We start from the raw sequence: 19,267 nt of genomic DNA, 5'->3' as shown, positions 1-19,267 counted from the left end.
AGTGCATGGATGTGCGTTTGCCCGTGTTACGCGCACATCACCTCTTTCTTTGAGTGAAACTTCCCCGTGGTTCTGCAGAGAGACTTAAGAAGGAAGAAAAAACTCGACAGGAACTGGAGAAATCCAAACGTAAACTGGATGGGGAAAGTTCTGATCTGCAAGACCAGATTGCTGAGCTGCAACAGCAGATAGAAGATCTTAAAATGCTGCTGAGTAGGAAAGAAGAAGAGCTGCAAGCAGCCCTAGCCAGGTGTGATGAGAGTTGAATGAAATATCTTTCCTGAAAGTTTACTCATAAAATTCCTCTTACGTCAAATATTAAAATCTGCATTGTCAAAATTGATTTTCAAACAAGCTCATGATAATGAATAACAAAATAACCTATTGACATTCCCATTGAAGTTTTGGTGGTTTTTTTTTGGTGGAGGAGGGGGGGGGGGCATAATTGCCATTAAAATGTCAATATTTATACACTCTCCCATTCTGGATTCTTTGCTTGAAAACTACCACTTTGTTGCCATTGTTTTAAAAACAGTATATAAACATTTATTATTGTCCTGAATTGAATTAAATCATTTGAGGCTCTTGCATGTTTATTGTAGGGTGGACGAGGAAACAGCTTTAAAAAACAACGGCCTGAAGTTGGTGAGGGAGCTGCAGGCACAACTGGCAGAACTTCAGGAAGACATGGAGTCTGAGAAAGCTGCACGAAACAAGGCAGAGAAGCAGAAGCGAGACCTAAGTGAGGAGCTCGAAGCCCTGAAGACTGAGCTAGAGGACACATTAGACACCACTGCTGCCCAGCAGGAGCTCAGGTTGTCAAAGTTGTCAAAAAAATCGAGTACATAATTAAAAGTGCTCGGTTGTGGTTTGGTTTCGTAACAACGTTTGCATATGATTTCTTTGGGATGACATTGTGTGGTATTTCAGTTGTAATTAGCCTGTCTGCCTGTGCAGCTGGAGCAATTGCTTATGTCTGTCTGTGTCACTGTCTGTCTGTCTCCATGCATAACTTTTTTACCATTTGAACTTTTATCTTCTTATTTTCAACAAACCTTTATTATGAGAATATGGAGAATACTATTTAATAAAATTTACAATTTTTTTTCAGCTGTTTTCATAAAGTTTCGTTTGAGTATAAAGCAAATGTGGACAGGCTTTGCATTTTGAGATGCTTTCTAGTTGTTGAATGAGATTGAATGCCCTCACTATCTTTATCTCACTTGATCATTGGCTCTCAGGACAAAGCGTGAACAGGAGGTTGCAGACTTAAAGAAGGCAATCGAAGAGGAAGCACGCAGCCATGATTCTCAAATACAAGAAATTAGGCACCGACACGGTCAATCTCTGGAGGAGCTCTCAGAACAGCTGGAGCAAACTAAGCGGGCAAGTGTATTTGTGTTGATCCTATTTGGACTACAGTTGTTTGAATTGAAAACCAGGTGTATGTTGGCATAAAGCCTCGATTGAGTGGGTGCTCAGATTTGGTTTTGATCTGTGCTCAGGACCTGCACACAAGGTCCCTGCTTATCAAAATCATATGGTAATAGTAGTCGACACCGCATGGTAACAGAAGTCGGTATGAACCCCAAATGCATACAAAATCCCTAACCCATGGATTAATTTTTTTTCTTTTCAAATATGTGAATAATTCCTTGAAGCAATGTTGCATTTTTTTTAATCTTTTTTTTTTTAACATGCAGTTTTGGTGGAACGAGGGGAGGGGGTGGGCGTGGCACAGTGGAGCAATTTATAAACCAACAAAAACAATTATCTTTGTTCAATTCGAGTCTATTCTACATTTCTTCTTTTAATTGTTTACAGTTCAAGGCAAATCTGGAGAAAGCAAAACAGACTCTCGAAGCAGAGCGGCAAGAGCTGGGAAGTGAAGTGAAGGGCCTGGCTCAGGCAAGGCTCGAGTCTGAGCAGAAACGCAAAAAGGCAGACGCCTGCACCCAGGAGATGCAGGTGAAGTTGCTTGAAGCGGAACGTGCTCGAGCGGATCTCGCTGATCGGGTCTCCAAGCAGCAGGTAGGCTAACTCGTTAAATTGAGCTGTAAGTTTTATTTTTCTCTTTGGTGGAACTTGTGCTGAGAATACACATCTTGCCTCTTTTTGCTTATCCAGTTATTTTAGCAGCTTCAAGTTCTTTTATCCACTTTTAATTTTTTGTTTTACTGAATTTTGCAATAAATCCTTTCTTATATTTCATGATATCCAGGTGGGACTATTGAAATTTTGAATTTTTATAAACTACCAGCATGGCTACCTGGCATTGTCCAGTGCTGTTCTAATTCTGTTGGCATTTTTTTTTTAATGTGATGTTTTTTTTCTGTTATGCGTGGCCTCTGTGCCTCAGAGCAAATGCCCTGCAAGTACCCAGAGGGTCACGTGGCAGACAATTAAAACGATCACTTTAACCTTTTCCTGTCAATTGGCAACCAGGTGACGACCAGCGCACGACAAACAACAGAAGGAAATTTAAAATGCAATTTATTAAATCCCACTGTCAAGCGCTCATATCATTCAATTAGAATTCAATCACAATCATTCATCAACCCTCAGTAGCTGTAGAGTTCCACACAGGAAATACAAGTCACGTTCAATGCTTTTTAAAACTTAATCAAAGTTACACACATATATTTCAATGCACTTTCAAATAATTCCACAGCTCTTATAAAGGCAATTTCCACCCTCTGAGAAAGCAACTTTATACTCACTTTTTAACACACCCCTTTTATAGGATACATGCCATGAATCAAAGTCTGTATCTTGCACTGTCGAAACGAACATGCAGTTGATGAATTGGTCAACCACGTGTTTGGAACACATGAGTCCCGTGGGAATTCTCTCGCAGTATGGAATGTCACTGCCACCCCGGCCGTAGCATGATGAGGAGTGAGGAGGAGGGAGGAGGGAGGACCTTGACGCAAGATGCCCAGAGAAGTTGTTGGCACGGAATGTCAACATGGAGTTACTTTGCACCCCAAGTGTTGTATTGGCTCCTCGTGAGCACAAGCAGTCTACCAGCAGGAGAGAACCTGAACACCGGCGAAGGTGCACTGGATCACGATCGGGTCTGTGGTCAACGTGCATCCAATGATACAAGGCTCATGATGCCGTCGCAGCCCATCTCCTGGTGTGCACAGCTCGCTGGTGTGCAAAACGAACTTGACTGCACTCGGCTGCTCCAAAGGCTCCCCGCACTGCTGGAGCTGGATCTCTGTCTCACCCTCAAGACCTCCTCCATGTCGCTTTTCCCGAACGCTCCTCGCTTCACGTTTTATTGTAATGACGCAAGGTCAACCCCGAAACAAGGTGACAGTCTGAATTGAAAGATTGACCAAAGCTTGACCATTTGTTTGGAGCATTGTTTTCCATAACAAATCTTTCACCCAGTCCAGTCCATCCTAATGTAAGAGTGAAGCTCTCACGTTACTCGAACACTGTCGCCTCAACAAAAGTCATCCTCAAAGTTCTGTTTATAATCCATCACGATGCCAATGACGCATTCAGTTGTCTGCACACGTATCCTTTCCCCCATTACATATCACATTTATTTAATTCACTGCAATTCAAGTTGCCTTTCTCACAGTCACTATCAGAATTATATAATGCAAGTTGCCTTTGACATAAAACCGACAATGCTTAACATTTCCAATTGTATAGGATTTACTAATCCGTAACATTTTTCCATTTTTGTTGTTGGAGCCTATAAACACTACCCTACACCCACTAAGGAATATGATTGAGGATCATTTAATATTACCCTTCACATAGGGTAATAATCCTTCACAAAGGCTTAGGCACTACATAGCGTTTTTTGTTTGTTCCTTTTTTAATTCCAAAAAAAAATCCAACTTTTTTTTATTTATTTCAAAAAACGTTTGTTGCCAAAACACTCCCCGGCACTCACTGATGAACCTTTGAAAGTTTGATGAAGATCCGTTCAGCCATCTCTGAGAAAAATGATGAGGAACACACAGACAAACAGACGTCTCAGAGTATTGATTCACCTGCTGATTTGGTTTTAAACATCTTTGTGATTTTTCACGACATTAAATGCTGAATATCGCTTTTGTTTGTGACTTTGCTCAATTATTTTTTTTTAAGCACTGTGAAATTTTTTTCTGCATTTATTTGCTCTCGAGTTTGAGCATGTTGTCGAAACTTGAGTTGCCATATATTTACATTGTGGGTCTTTCTCGGTGCAATTCTTCCAGGTAATAAACTGAGTTTGCAATCGGGTCTAAATTATATTTTATTTGGGTGAGTGTGGGCTGTTTAGCACTATTTATTGATGCCTTTGTTGTAAAGTTTTGCATTGATAAAGTTGACCATGGATGATAAATGGCACCTGATTCCCCATTGCTCTGCTCACAGAATGAACTGGAGAACACAACCGTGGTGCTGTCGGATATTGAGGGAAAATCGTTAAAAATGGTGAAAGAAATAAACAGCCTGGGCTCGCAGCTCCAGGACACACAGGTGCAACCCACTGGTGTTACTGTTTCCTGCATTATGGGTTAAATTTACTTTAAAGATCAAATTTAAAATGCTTGGTTGCCATTCTTTGGCTAAACTTTTAATAAAATTCCCAACTATAATGTCTTTTGTTAACACGCTAATTTTGAACAAATGTGAAACTGATGTTTCCTCTCATCTCTTGATATTTTGCCATACTCTTTTCCATCTTGAATTTGTCAAAAAAATTTTTTGAGGCTAATTGTTTGAATTTTTCTTCCTTCTGTTGGATTACTATATACTGTAACCACAAAATGGTGTTTGTCTCCAGGAGTTGCTCCAAGAAGAAACTCGCCAGAAACTGAATGCCAGCACCAAGCTCCGTCAGCTCGAAGATGATAAGGCTTCATTGCAGGAGCAGCTTGAGGAAGAGGAGGAGATTCGAAAGAACATGGAGAAACAAATGACTTCGTTGCAGGCACAGGTTTGTTGTCATATTGCCTTTGTTTGCTTCTCCATTTATAATTATGCTTCCAATAATTTGATGATTTTGCTTATGAGATGTTGGACTTTTTTTTTTTCTTTCTTATGAGATTTATTTGGTTTTCAGAATGCTATGAAACTGACTTTTTATCCCCCGCCACGTGGCGGAAGGGGGATATTGTTTATGTTGTGCTTGGTCAGTTCCACCATTTTTAATGATAAGACCCCGTGATGTATATATTTCTACAACATATATTAATTGCATCATCATAATGACCATCCCCGCTCAAGTTTTGAACACTTCGTCTTGAATCTCCATTTCTTCCTGTCCCTTGCTTTTTCTCGTGTTTCTTTTTGTATACGTGATCAATGTTCGTGGAAGAGATAGAGCAGAATGGAATGGAACAAAATGGACATTGGGAAACACAAACAACAGAGTACAAGTAAGAGTGAGATCAAGGGAAGTGGGAGAAGGACACATGGGAGTGAACAAGCTTCACACAAGCTGAATGAAACACAGAAAGAAGAGGAAGGGGGAAGTGGGGATGAAACAGAAAAGGAATAAACCAACATACAACTATCAAATGAAAAGGGGTAAGCGAGAGGGGGAGAAAATCGCAATAACTTGGAGAAAGGGAATGCCTCAGAATGGGGTCATTTGGGGGGGGAAGAGATGATGAGTATCGATGGAGGTGGCATATGGTAGTGGTGAACATCTGTGTTGAAGCCCTGGAGGGAAGAATGGAATGAATAGATGGAGAAGTTGGTTCCACATGCAAGAGAAAAGAGGAACAAATTGGTGAATGTGAGCAGTCAGTCTGGATTTTCGGAGTTTAATGAGAAGAGGGTTACTGACAGACCGTGTGTGCCATGCAGAAACCTTGGGTGGGGGGGGGGGGCAGAGCCAAGAGAAGGCAGAAGGTGCAAGACCAAAAAGGAGGTGGTGCAATACAGAGAGGCTACCAACCTGTTTTTCTTGGAACATGCAACACTACTGAGCCAAAAAACCATCTCAATTTTGTCATCCAGCTACTTACTTGTTTGTCATGCTTTTAATCTCTTGCCTTCAAACTTCCCAGTAAATCTCAACTTCTTGAAACCCCCTTGCCTCATTACATGTCCCAAAAAATTCCCTTCGTTATCGCTCTAACCGATGAAAGTTACTTTTGCTTTGCTCTTTGTAATACTTACTCATTTTTCTTTCTCTACATCCAGCAGAATTTCAGCCTTCCCATTAGAATCCATATCCCTGCACACTCTAGCTTTTTTGTTCTTTATTGTTTTGCTAATTTTCTACATTCCACAGCCAGACAGTAACATTTGTCTGACCAAATGTAACATTTTGCCATCCTTGTCTCAAATGTTACTTTCTCATTGGTATTATGGCTTATCAAATGGATCATGCATTGTCCCATTTGAAGAACAATCTGTGGTCAAACCTCTGTCACCCGAAGCCAAGGACCTGAGGCTCTGTCAACATAACAAGTTCCTTTGTTAGATGTGTCTTCTGTTTCCAGAAAAGCATGCTTACAAACTATTTACTTGAGTCTGAGCTGTTATGTGTACTTTGATTATAGAGTTGAGGTAGTTTAGAATTGTATGTCTTCATATGTCTGCCTAATTGTGTATGAGTGCAGGGTATGTCTTGTACCATGAAAGTAAGCTTATTGGCATCCTTCATTTTCAACTAGAATTATTTTTACTTTTCTAATTCCACATTGGAAAAGGCAGACTTTTAGTATGGGTCTCTCAGCATTGTTTGTATTCGGCCTGCACTCAAAATGATTGGAGTACAAAACTTTTTTTTTTATGGACTCCCTTTGCCTTCCATTTTCCATGAGATATGCAACAGCTGCTTTCTTTTGTCAGTTGCAAACATGAAAAGACTTCTCTCCTACCTTCATTGTTTCTACAGCCAACTGCACAACAATACGCAATGATGAACATTAAGTTAAATAAATTTCCCCTTGACACTAATGTGTGAGCATGTTGCTCAATTTTATTATTTCTCAAAAGATTTATCTTGAGAAATGTGACATTTCGTTTTGGATAAGGAAGTTAAAAGCAGTCCGATCTATAAGCTTTGCAATTAATTGGAGGAAAATATATTTTGAAACATTGTTCTTTAGATTTTTTTTATTTTTTATTTTTTCCTTTGCAATTTTTTTCGAACCTTTATGTGAGCTGCTCTTCCATGAGCTTAGATTTTGTAGGTAAGAATAATGTTTCAAAGACTGCACTGCCAGCACAGGTTTGTCCCACTGTAGTGCAGATAAACAACTGAAAATCTTGCTCCAAAACAGCTATCGCTGTTGAAACACAGCAGAAAAGCTTTCTCCACAAAACAACGGGGCCATTTCTTCCATACTCTTTGAACTCGTGTCATTTGATTAGTCGGCATGCCAACAAGGTTGTTTGCAAAAAGGAATTTAAAAAAATGATTTTGCATGCAACAAATCAAATTTAAAACAAAGTTTCATTTTCAATATGTATATATGTATGTTTGTGTGTGTGTATATATATATATATATATATATATATATATATATATATATATATATATATATATATATATATATATATCAACATCAACCAAAGAAGCACACTGGTCCTATGACATGAAGCTGATGTCATGTACATGAATGATTCCAACACATCACCTCCAAACTTGGAGGCCTCTGTATGGCACTCAAGTCTTTGCAGACTGTGATTTAAATCCTCGGGTCACAAATTGATGAACACAGAGCTGTCAATCTAGATTTTGCCATTGTTGTAGGCTCATCAGGACAACGTGCTAATCGTTTATTCATGACCATATTAGGCTAATTAATAAACCAAATTGAACACCCTAATTTGACGAGGCAGCAGGGTACAAATAATCCCATGACATCAGTGTCATGTCACAGGTCCAGTGTGCTTCTTTGTTTCGATTTTGTGTATAAAAACAATGTTTCTGATGAAACAACACACCATGTAAATATCTATGTGAGAGCAGTTTTACCGTGTGAGCCATAATCTGCAGCTGATTCTCACCATTACAGTCAGAGGGTGCTCATAGCATTTTTGAACTATGACTGTGGTCATCATTGGTTAGATATTTATGTGGTGTGCCATCCTGATGAGGGCAAATAAGCCCGGGTGTCTTTTGTCTTAAATCTCTGTCTTTTGACATGAGTGGTCGGGCTGAATGAAGTCTCCGGGTTGGGCATTGGACATTGTGCATTGTTTCAATGGGAAAAATGATGTGCATTGTTTCAATGGGAAAAGGGGGGATTAATTCCCAGCGGTTCGTGATTCATAAGGGAAAATTTTAAAATCCCATGAAAAACTGCGAATATGTGAAGCACAGCACCGCGAATGGAGAAGCAGGTCACATTTTATGAACCGTGAATTTTCGGGGTCTGCGAATAGTGGAACCGCGAATGTCGAGATCTGACAATATATCCAGTATATGTATATGTATATATGTATATATATATATATATGTATATATATATATATATATATATATATATATATATATATGTACTTTTGTGTGTATATATATGTAGATGTATGTATATGAAGACCACAAGGGGAAAACCAGAGATGTCAGGATAAGTCAATTTTGAAGAAACTGAAAAACAAAGTTTCAAGACTTTGGTGGACTGTTTAATAACTGTCATATAGATTTCTTTTCCAGTAAAAGGAAGAGTGATCATTGGCCGATCAAATTAAGCTTGTAGCATTTGCCAAGCTTCTGTGTTATTTAATTTGAGCAAAGAACGAATCAATGTTGCAAACTGACATCACTGGTTATTCCCTTGTTTAATAATTGCCATGCAATTTTAACCCAGGATGTGTAGCAAATTCATGCTTGTTGGTTATTAGCATACATTACATGACTTTGGTGATCACAGATTATTTTTTCCACATTAAACGGTCATTGTTTTTTTGTTTGATTGGTGTTCATCGCCATACTCAAGGGTATTTCGCTTATATGACGACGGATTCTCCATTTCTTACTCCGTACTACTTAATATGATGGAAAACCGGGAGGAAACCAAGGATAAACCACCCCCGCGATAGCCAAAGTCACCTCATGTGACTCCCTCATATACCTAAGCAGGTTGATTGGGCGGTGGGTACATCGAATGAGGATGGGTACTCAGACGCGCTAACCATTAAGCCACGGCGTGGGTCCCATAAAAGTCACAGTAAAGGTTTGACCAGGCTTGAACCAGGATATGCACCAACTACGGAGCCCATGATATAACCAAATAGGCCATTGTAGTGCTCAGAGTTTATGCTGTGAAAGTTTTACAACCTTTCATTTTTTAGTTTCTCAACTGAATATTATGGTGGAACAGTTAACATGAATGAAAGGGAGATAACCAGGAGTAAAGTACTGACAACTCTGGGTTTCTACTTGTTCAGCTTTGACAACACTTGTTTTTTCATTGCACGGCTAAACTTTATACTATATAAATTATGTGACACCCCTAGTTATTTGTTAAAGTAATATTGTGAGAGGAAACCTTATGTTGCCAACTACTGGCAGGTGCAATAACCCTGAAATTTATAAAAAGTGACATCTCTGGTTTTCCCCTTGTGGTCTTCATATATATATATATATATTTTATGACGAATACCGTGACATCACTGCCACGATGCATGCCATGCCTGCGGCTCCCAGAGGAGCCCTTTCACAGTGCTAATTGAGATTATTTTCTGACCTTTATACGAGCTGCTCTTCCATGAGCTTGAATTTTGTATATAAAAATGTGGTGAAAGCCGACACCGAAAGGTTTCAGAGTAATGAGTGGATGGAAACGTGCTATGTTGCCTGATGCCCCAACAAAGGCGATGCCAGTCAGTAACTGCACTTTTCATTCACTTGTGACAGTATCTGACACTAAATTACATTTTACATCTTTGTAATTCACGCTACATGAGAGCTCTTCCAGGAGCCGCAGACATATAGCTTGTGGCGTGGCAGTGATGTCATGGCATTCGTCTCAGTTTGGAGAATGACATTATTTATCATTGCTCCCAACGCATCCAATAATGATTCTGATTTGTGCTTTGTGAAGCGGGAGATAATGTTCCATGTGGCAGGTGGCACATCACTTCCGGTACCATACATCAAGGGTTGTACTCGGTTCTGGTGCTCTCACTACTCACAGGTTGGATATATATATATATATATATATATATATATATATATATATATATATATATATATATATATATATATATATATATATATATATATATATATATATATTTATTTATTGTTGCAGATCCGGGGGTGGCAGGGTTCTCAGACGAGTCTTGATAGCCAAACGTTACAGATTCGGCGCCACCCTTACCATCGCCGTCTCCGGGGTTTATAACGCCGGCTGGTTCGGCACAGGCCCCAGGTCACGCGTCTTTCATCGCGATACCAACGTACCCCTGGACTTTACCACTTGGGGAAATAGACCCCGGTTACAGACTGGTTTTGTCAGATGCCGAGCGTTTTCTGCCAGTCTGTAACCATTTTGGTTGTATATACCAATCGAACAGATCGTTCCTCGACACGACACAAATTAATCGAAAGCGGCAACTTCATACAAATCATCCAGATCCACTGGGGAACATCGGCTTGTTACGAGCGACATTCGTGCTTTTGACACTTTCCTCTCATCCATGAAACATCACCAAGTACTCTGTCTTGTCTGCATGCTGTCTATGTCTTAGCTGCATGTTGTTTAAGGTATATCTCGGTCGGGACCCCTTCGAAACCCGTAATCCGTAGTTCTCTAGTAAAGAACAGGTTATAGATTGATAAAAACATTATCATGAATGTTTTGCTTGCGCGTGTTTCCCCGATGGGCCCCAGAGGAATAAATTCGCCCAATTTGTTTAAAAAAAAAAAAAACTGGTGATGGACTTCGAATCCCGACACCGTGGAAGCCATTAACAATTGGTGTCCCGAGTGGATTGAGAATCCCTCCGTCGCGGATCCTCAACAATTTGGTAGTCAGGAGCGGGATATTTGGACCTGTGGTGCATTTCGCACCCTGAACATTGGTTACAAGAGGCGCGAGGAAAAGAAACCCGACGCTCGCAAATTTTATTTTATTTTGAGCGGATCGGGTGTAAAACTTGGAAATTATAAAGAAAATGGAGTCGCAAAATGGTGGCGCGGCTCCACCTTGGCGTGACACGAAGCGGGAGTGGGCTAATTATAGCGCAACAAACTGCGCGGCACAGAGGAAGCGCTCCCGCCCACCGGTTAAAACCACGTGGTTATGGCGGGCGAGGCAGGACTGCGGCACATACATTGGCGAGATTCATACACGATTGTCGGATGCCTTGGAGCAGTGGAGGTGTGGTGATAACTATATGGAGGAATTGCAAATTGAATTGGACGAGGCACAACGGCACGCAGACGAGGTTCAGCAGGATTATGTGCACGGGGAGTCACAACAATTGGCCGATGCACAGGAACGAGTTTGGGGGCTGGAAGAGGACTTAGCCAACGCAGACGAGGTTCATGAGGATTATGTGCACAGGGAATCACAACAATTGGCCGATGCACAGGAACAAATTCGGGAGCTGGAAGAGGACTTAGCCAGCACAGGCGTGGAACTACGTGGAGAAATGATTAAAGTAGAGTGTTTTACCCATAAAGTGGTGGAAAGTCAAGACAGTTCAAGGAACTACAGGGAGAAATGAGGAAAGCAGAGTGGAGTACCCATAAGTTGGAACAAGAGAAGAGCGAACTGAACAAAAGAATAGAGGAAGGGCAAACTAGTAACTCCCAGGATAGGGAGAACTTGGAAAAAGAATGGAAAAAAAAGCTAGAAAAGGAAAAATGTGAACACGATTTGGAATTGAAACAACTGAAGGAAGAGGTAAGATCAGGCAATCAGATAAGAGAAAGCCTAGAACAGAAGATAAAAAGAGGAGAGAAATATCTGGAGCAAAGGAAGGAAGAATTGTTGGAAAAGTCAAGACTGTTCGAATAACTGCAGGGAGAAATGAGGGAAGTAGAGTGGAGTACCCATGAGTTGGAACAGGAGAAGAGCGAACTGAATGAAGGAATAGAGGAGGAGCAAATTAGTAACTCCTGGGATAGGGAGAACTTGGAAGAAGAATGGAAAACAAAGCTGGAAAAGGAAAAACGGGAAAAAACAAAGCTGGAAGAAGAATGGAAAACAAAGCTGGAAAAGAAAAAAACGGGAACACGATTTGGACTTGGAACTACTGAAGGGAAGGGTAAGAGCAGGCAATCAGATAAGAGAAATCCGAGAACAGGAGATAAAAGAAAAGAGAAATGCCTGGAAGAACTAAAGGAATGCGGTAAGACAATGGACAAATTGAGGGAGGAAGCATGCAAAAGAGGTGCGGAGATGATCAAGAAATTATGGGAAAAAACTTTTGAGTTACAAAAACACCAAAACAAAGAGACGGAATTACAAAACGAGCTGAGGATGTTGAGAGAGGAAAGAAAGAGAACGGAGAATGAGACGTTAAGGAACCACACTGTGTAGATTGAACAGTTAGAAGCCAAAGCAAGACTAAAGAATGAGATGCAAGAAAGAGTCGTGAAAGAACAACGAATGAAACAGGAAAGGGAGATCAACCAATTGAAAGAAACGACGAGATTGGAGAAGGAAGAACATGAGAGACAGTGGGAGAGGAAACAAAAAGAAGGACAAGAACAACTAAAGGAGAATGCAAGGTTGGAGTACGTGGAGATGTTGGAAGAACAACGAATGAAGCAGGAAAAGGAAATAAACAAATTGAAGGAAGCAACGAGATTGGAGAATGAAGAACAAGAGAGACAGTGGGATAGAAAACAAAAAGAAAGCGAATTTGAAATTGACCAACTGAAGGAGAGAGCAAAGTTGGAGTACACGGAGATGGAAAAACTCCGGAAAGTAACGAACAACTAAAAAGGCTCAGAGAGGAAGAACGACTCGAATGGAAAAGAAAATGGAGCCAGGAAGTAGAACAACACAATAATGTGGGATGTGTGACATCACCACATGGAGTAATGTTAGTGGTGCGGGACTTGATTGACATCACTCGTCGGATGACACCACAATTTGAGCAAGCCCTGGTGAAGGAGACATTGAGGGAGCATACGAGGTTGTTGACGAATGAAACACATTTTGAGCAGGTCCAGCATGTGGAGCTGACAGCCCCGGACGAGTGTGGCGAATCGATGATGAGCAACCTGCTGGAGAGAAGCGACCGGACAGAGGTGACTCTGGAACGAAGCAGGTACGAGGGCACATGCATACATGGTGCGGACGATGAGCTTAAGGTAGGAATTGAATTTTATGTTAATGAAGAGACTCTGTCCGATGGGGTGCACTTATGCGTGACCCCTGAATGTGTGTGTGGAGTGCCTGTGAATGATTGCTGTGAGCCTGCACTCCAGACTACAGCACCGGTATGTGCTGCTGAGGCCGAAACGTGTGTGGGTACTCACGTGGCAGTCGAGAATATAGCCCTGGAGTGCGAGGCGGTTGGTCAGTGTGCAGGCAAGGTTGAATGTGTGGAAGGTCAACATATAACCTTGGAATGTGTGCAGCCTGCTGTGTGTGGGGGGTCCTGAGCGTGGAATGAGTGCTGACATAGGAAATAGGTTAGAGGCGCAAGAGGAAATAGAAATGCCACCAGGACAGAACTTGAGCCAGTGGACAAAAACCATAATGGACAGCTCCACATGGGTTCTTACAGAGTTAGAGGTGCTGCATCCAGGAGCAGGCTTCAGAAATTTGTTTTTAATTTCTCTGTCAGCCTCACAGGAACTTTGGGGTAGAGTGCAGATAAGGAGCAAGTGGCACTGGCATGTGTCACTTGGTCTTCAAACCTTTCTGAGCACACGAGGGGATTGGCTAGCTGAGTGGGGTTTGTCTGTCTTCAGGGAGTTATGGAGAAGAGGGGGGGGCCTTTCCACTGATTGGGGTTTACCTGATTTCTGTGAACCCTGGAGAAGAGGAGGGGGTGGACCACGACCCCAATTGAGACGTGACCCCTTTGAGCCGTGGCAGAAAGGCGGCGGGGTCATGTAATGGGAAATGAGGGATTCGTTCCCTCACTCCCTTCCAACGAGCCAAAGAAGCAGGCCATATTGGGATGTAAGAAATTTTGATTGAAAATTGTACCGAAAGTGATTGCAAATTGAGAGATGACAGAAGGGATAAGAGTGGCATGAGTGGATTTGGGTGATTACTAAAAAAAAAGCGGTGGGGACATTACAGGCAGAGCGTTAAACACCTGAAACAAGTGGATGACAAAGAGTGGCTTGTTTGAGGAAAGACTGAAATTCCTCGTTGGAACCATGCAGAGGTTCCATGGGGCTGGTGAAGAGGTTTTGATGTCTCATTTAAATTGTTGGAAATAAACGATTGGGGCAGTGTGGAGGAGGCTAGCGGACGATGGACGTAGTGACAAATTAATTGGGGTTTGATGAAAAAGTGTACCAGTTAAATTTCATGACCAAGTGGGATTCGAGGGACTGGTGTGTTTTTGTTTTCACATAAAAGTGAAAGGTGTTAGATGGTGTTGTGGACTGGGTGTGTGGCACTGTGGAATGAATGACTAAAGAGTTTGGGTGAATGGCGTGATTGTGCAAATGGGGAGAGTGAGTGCGAACAACGTACCCTGTCGGTAGGAGTCTCCTAACCAAGTTAGTGTAGGTTAGGGGGACTTGGAGGATTTGACATGGATTCTGGCTGCCGTTCCATTGTGCAGGCGGACTGCGAGGGGGAGGTGCAGGCCAAGGTATGGTGGTGCTGGCTGGTAGTGTGACATGGTATTGGAAGTTGGTGAGTCGGGAAATAGGGCAGCAGGGCTTTGGGGGTTCCTGGCAGGTGGAGGCTGTCAGAGGTGCCAGGAGAGCACAGTAGGGTTCAGTGCCAGGAGAGCACGGTAGGTTCAGTGCCAGGAGAGCACGGTAGGTTCAGTGCCAGGAAAGCACGGTAGGTTCAGTGCTATGAGTGCACAGTATGGGTGCTAGGAGAGCACAGTATGGGGGCTAGATAGCCACCCCTTAGTTAGGAGCGCCAGAAGCACGCTCAGGTGAACCCCGAGGTTGCTGGGTGTCCTCCACCCCCGATTGGAAGCAGGCAAAGAGGCCAAGTAGGAGTCACACTCCCCAGCCAGCGAGTTATGCCGAGCACCACCAAATGGAAAAAGACAAATGAGGGCCTTGCCCAGGTTTAATAGAATGGAACAGTGTGCCAGGTTGGGAAAAATGGGTCATTAGGATCATTCTAGCCATAGCAGGGTTTATTGCATTGTCCAAAGCTAAAAGAACGATCTGTTCCTCAACGTGACACAAATTAATCCAAAGCGGCAACTTCATACGAATCAGCCGGATTTATTGGGGAACACCAAGGAACACAACACAAGCAAAATATTCACGACAATGTTTTTATCAATCTATAACCCGTTTTTAACTAGGGAACTTCGGATTATGAGTTTCAAAGGGGTCCCTACCGAGATATACCTTAAACAACATGCAGACAAGACAGAGTACTTAGTGATGTTTCATGGACGAGAGGAAAGTGTCAAAAGCACGAATGTCGCTCGTAACAAGCTGATGTCCACGGATTTGAGCCCCAAGCTCGAGCACGCCATGTGGCAAAATGGCGCTCGTCTTCCTTTGTCGCACCGCACGCGGCCTCCGCGCGCTCTGACCCTGCGTAAGGTCGATGGCACAGGACCGTCAGATCGACGGTGGGTTCCAGCTGGTTTCACACAAGGTCCAGCATTCAAGTCTAGGCCTGGCCTGTTCACCAGACAAGGCCAAATCGAGGTGCTGGGCTCCGGCAGGACTGGTCCATGGGATTCCAAGACGTCGTCGAGCCGTGAGGTGAGTAGGGACAGTCAGAGGCTCCGTCGTTTCTCTCTTGCCTTCCCGGCGCATGCTCGCCTCGAAGCCTGACTGCTCATCCAGCAGATCGCGCCTCCCCACCCGTCGTTTCTCTCTTGCCTTCCCGGCGCACGCTCGCCCCGAAGCCCGACTGCTCAACCAGCAGATCGCGCCTCTCCACCCGTCGTTTCTCTCTTGCCTTTCTGGCGCACGCTCGCCTCGAAGCCCGACTGCTCAACTCCGTCCTTTCAGTTTTTTCCACCTTGTCTTTTTGGGGTGCGCCCCTTTTACGAAGCCGACAACTCCTCCCTTTAGTTTCATTTCCTTCTTCAGGCCACTCCCCCTCAGCTGACTGGGCAGGGCCTATCGTCCGGAGAGGGGAAGGAAGAAGAGGAGGCTCTCGGTACACCACCACTGCACAAACAAATAACAGCCTGTGACACCTCCCAACACACATGCAACGTCAGATTACCGAACAACCTGGCTAAACATGCATTTACTGGGGGATCTGAGCGAATCCTATATTTAGTAGCATACGAAGGGCCGTTTCCGTAACAATATATACATATATATATATATATATATATATATATATATATATATATATATATATATATATATATATATATACACAATTTCATTCATATGCTGCATGTGGCTGTTAGTTTGCATCAGTTCTTCAGGGGCACAGCAATGCCACTGATCCTGTGCCCTCTCGGTCATTAAGAATTTGGAATTTGCCCAGTTTGCTGGTGTTAACTCACCTACTCTTCATGAAGGACATTGTGGTATCTTTAACTTTCACAAACTAATGCTGGCAGATGGAACATGTTTTAATGTTCATCCAATGATGGCTCTCATGTTGATTGGTTGCCCTGCCTATGAAACACTGGGGTGACGTTTATAACTGGGCCATATTCAAACCCAGGCTAGATAGCTCAGAGGTGAGTGCATATTGCTCAAGGATATCCTGCCAGACCCCAAATTGTACGTTGGAAATGGGCCTTAAGTTTCTAAAAGCTAAAATTTTGCTTTTTTATTTTTCTCTTTTGCCGAACTTCCATCCCTTGAATATGGACAGATGTTTCAACTCTGTTTATATTTCCTTCTCAGGCTGGATGTTGTTGTTTACTTTATCTTTATTATTACAGCTTGCTGAAGCTAAGAAAAAGGTGGAAGATGATGTGGGTGTCATGGATGCCCTTGAAGACACAAAGAAAAAGTTGCATAAAGAAATGGAAGTGCTCACTCAGCGACTCGAGGAAAAGACAGCTGCACATGACAAAGTGGAAAAGACTAAGAACCGACTACAACAGGAAATCGAGGACATGACTGTGGACCTGGACCATCAAAGACAAACGGTCTCCAACCTGGAAAAAAAGCAGAAGAAGTTTGACCAGGTATACAGTATCACTTATAAAAATGGGTAGTTTCACCCACTCCCCCCCCCCTTTTTGGTCATGGCTTATATCACCTGATCTTTCTATTGTAAATGTGGTGGTGGTTACTTTGTAGCATATAGCTCTCCTTTTCAATTCTCCAAATAACCACTTAAATCGCAACGTACCTTAAATTTCAGCCAATTGTTTTTCTTGATAATTAATTAACTCCACGGAAAGGCTTTTCTTGTTGTTTAACAATGTCGAGAGATTGACACATAATTATGTTTCACTGCTGGTGTTATTGTCCTGTGCACATGACAGTTGTTGGCAGAAGAGAAGGGCACGTGTGCACGCATCGCTGAGGAGCGAGACCGTGCTGAAGCTGAGGCCAGAGAGAAAGAAACCAAGGCTCTTGCATTAGCTCGGGCGTTGGAAGAGGCTCTCGAGGCCCGTGAAGAACTGGAAAGATCCAACAAGCAACTTCGATCTGAGATGGAGGACCTCATGAGCTCCAAAGATTACGTTGGCAAAAATGTATCTTATTCCTCCGTATCTAGTGTGCACAATTTGATCTCGCAGTAACTTTGTACAATCAAATATGATCTCACTTTGATTGACTTCCTCTTCTCATTATAGGTGCATGAGTTGGAACGCTCAAAGCGTGGCCTTGAGCAGCAGGTGTGCGAGATGCGCACACAGCTGGAGGAACTCGAGGATGAGCTGCAGGCGACCGAGGATGCCAAGTTACGCCTGGAGGTGAACATGCAGGCCATGCGAGCACAGCATGAGCGAGAGGTACAGAGCCGTGAGGAACAGGGTGAAGAAAAGAGGCGCCAGCTTGTGAAACAGGTGAGATTCATGCGATGGCTACTTCTGTATTACCCTTTGCTTCATAATATTGTGAAAATTGCATTGTGAGTTGTGGTAGGTATACCTTTATTTTCTTTCCACCCACCATGATGGTTAAGTTGTTTTGTGTTCGTTCTTCAGCTACTTTGCTGCTTGTTGATTTTGAAAGCCCCAAATATGTTTATCATTCTGGAACATTTTGCTCTTCCATGAGCCTCGTTCATGTAAAGAAAAGAAGGAAAGAAAAAAAAAAACATTAATTTTTTTTTTGTGAAGATTAGCCAATAAAGTGGCAGCAGCTTTTGTGAAGATCCGTTTTTCGTTTCATTTCTCTTTCATCACTTTTTTTTTTCTTTTCTTCTTCGTCTTGATTCTTCGGACATCAACATGTATCTTTTGTCTGCCCATCTGAACTCTTTTTATTTTATCAATGCTTGTGTTGGAACTTAAAAGATTTTAAAAAAAAGAAGTAGTTTTGGGAGCTTTTTTGAAGGAGCATTGTTACCAAAGAGTTGGATTCTAAAAAGTTCCTTCGAGGTCAGTAAGTACAAGGAAATAATTCTCTGCCTCAGCCCAAAAATTTAAATAGCATGCACAATGACCTGGTAACATTACCGGCAGTCATGAAGTGCCTCCATCTATCGATATCGGGCTGGAGATTCAAGTAAACATTGAGATGGAATTTTTTTTTTTTAATTGAGAGAACTTTGGGCTCCATGTACAACCATACCAATTAGAAACCCAAGAAGAAGTTTATCTTTAATGACTGCCAAGTGACAGTTCCTAGGATTCTTCAAATGAGGATGAAGTCATAAACAGTGTTGTGAGTTGTGGCAGGGCCATGCATTCATCATGCTAAAAACTAGCTCCTTGCTATACTCCCACAAGAGCAGTTAAAACTGATTTACGCACTTGCTAATATGAGAGACGTACCCCTTTTTCGGCATGGAATGCTGCAGAACAATGATGCCGGAAGCACACCGACTTAAGTTGTATACTGTCCACCATGGTATGTACAGAACAGCTTAATGTATTTGTAAATTACCGATACAATTATCAACACACACACACACACACACACACACACACACACACACACACACACACACACACACACACACACACACACACACACACACACACACACACACAAATACTGTATTGTGTTTTGTAAGTTTGCTTTAGCTTTGGTAACTTTTCCTTTTTGAATTCTGATTGGCATTTACAACAC

General features: G+C 42.3%; 1 protein-coding gene across 11 annotated transcripts in view; it reads left to right on the top strand.

The window, feature by feature from the left end:
* LOC147034722 (myosin-10-like) overlaps positions 1–19,267 on the top strand; it is a 242,334-nt gene that overhangs the window by 186,609 nt on the left and 36,458 nt on the right. For all 11 annotated transcript variants that reach the window (XM_085887757.1, XM_085887728.1, XM_085887750.1 and 8 more), the window contains 9 exons: positions 79–250; positions 603–815; positions 1,242–1,386; positions 1,825–2,031; positions 4,384–4,488; positions 4,796–4,948; positions 16,957–17,205; positions 17,509–17,721; positions 17,824–18,036. In XM_085887757.1, coding sequence (XP_085743883.1) covers positions 79–250; positions 603–815; positions 1,242–1,386; positions 1,825–2,031; positions 4,384–4,488; positions 4,796–4,948; positions 16,957–17,205; positions 17,509–17,721; positions 17,824–18,036 — 1,670 coding nt within the window. The remainder of the gene's footprint in view (positions 1–78; positions 251–602; positions 816–1,241; positions 1,387–1,824; positions 2,032–4,383; positions 4,489–4,795; positions 4,949–16,956; positions 17,206–17,508; positions 17,722–17,823; positions 18,037–19,267) is intronic.

The sequence above is a fragment of the Eptatretus burgeri genome, chromosome 1 (assembly GCF_056783735.1).
Source record: "Eptatretus burgeri isolate ZD-2024b chromosome 1, Ebu_testis_v1, whole genome shotgun sequence".
NCBI classification, from domain to species: Eukaryota; Metazoa; Chordata; class Myxini; order Myxiniformes; family Myxinidae; genus Eptatretus; species Eptatretus burgeri.
Note: the sequence above shows the minus strand (reverse complement) of the source record. Positions and strands in the feature narration are given on the sequence as shown.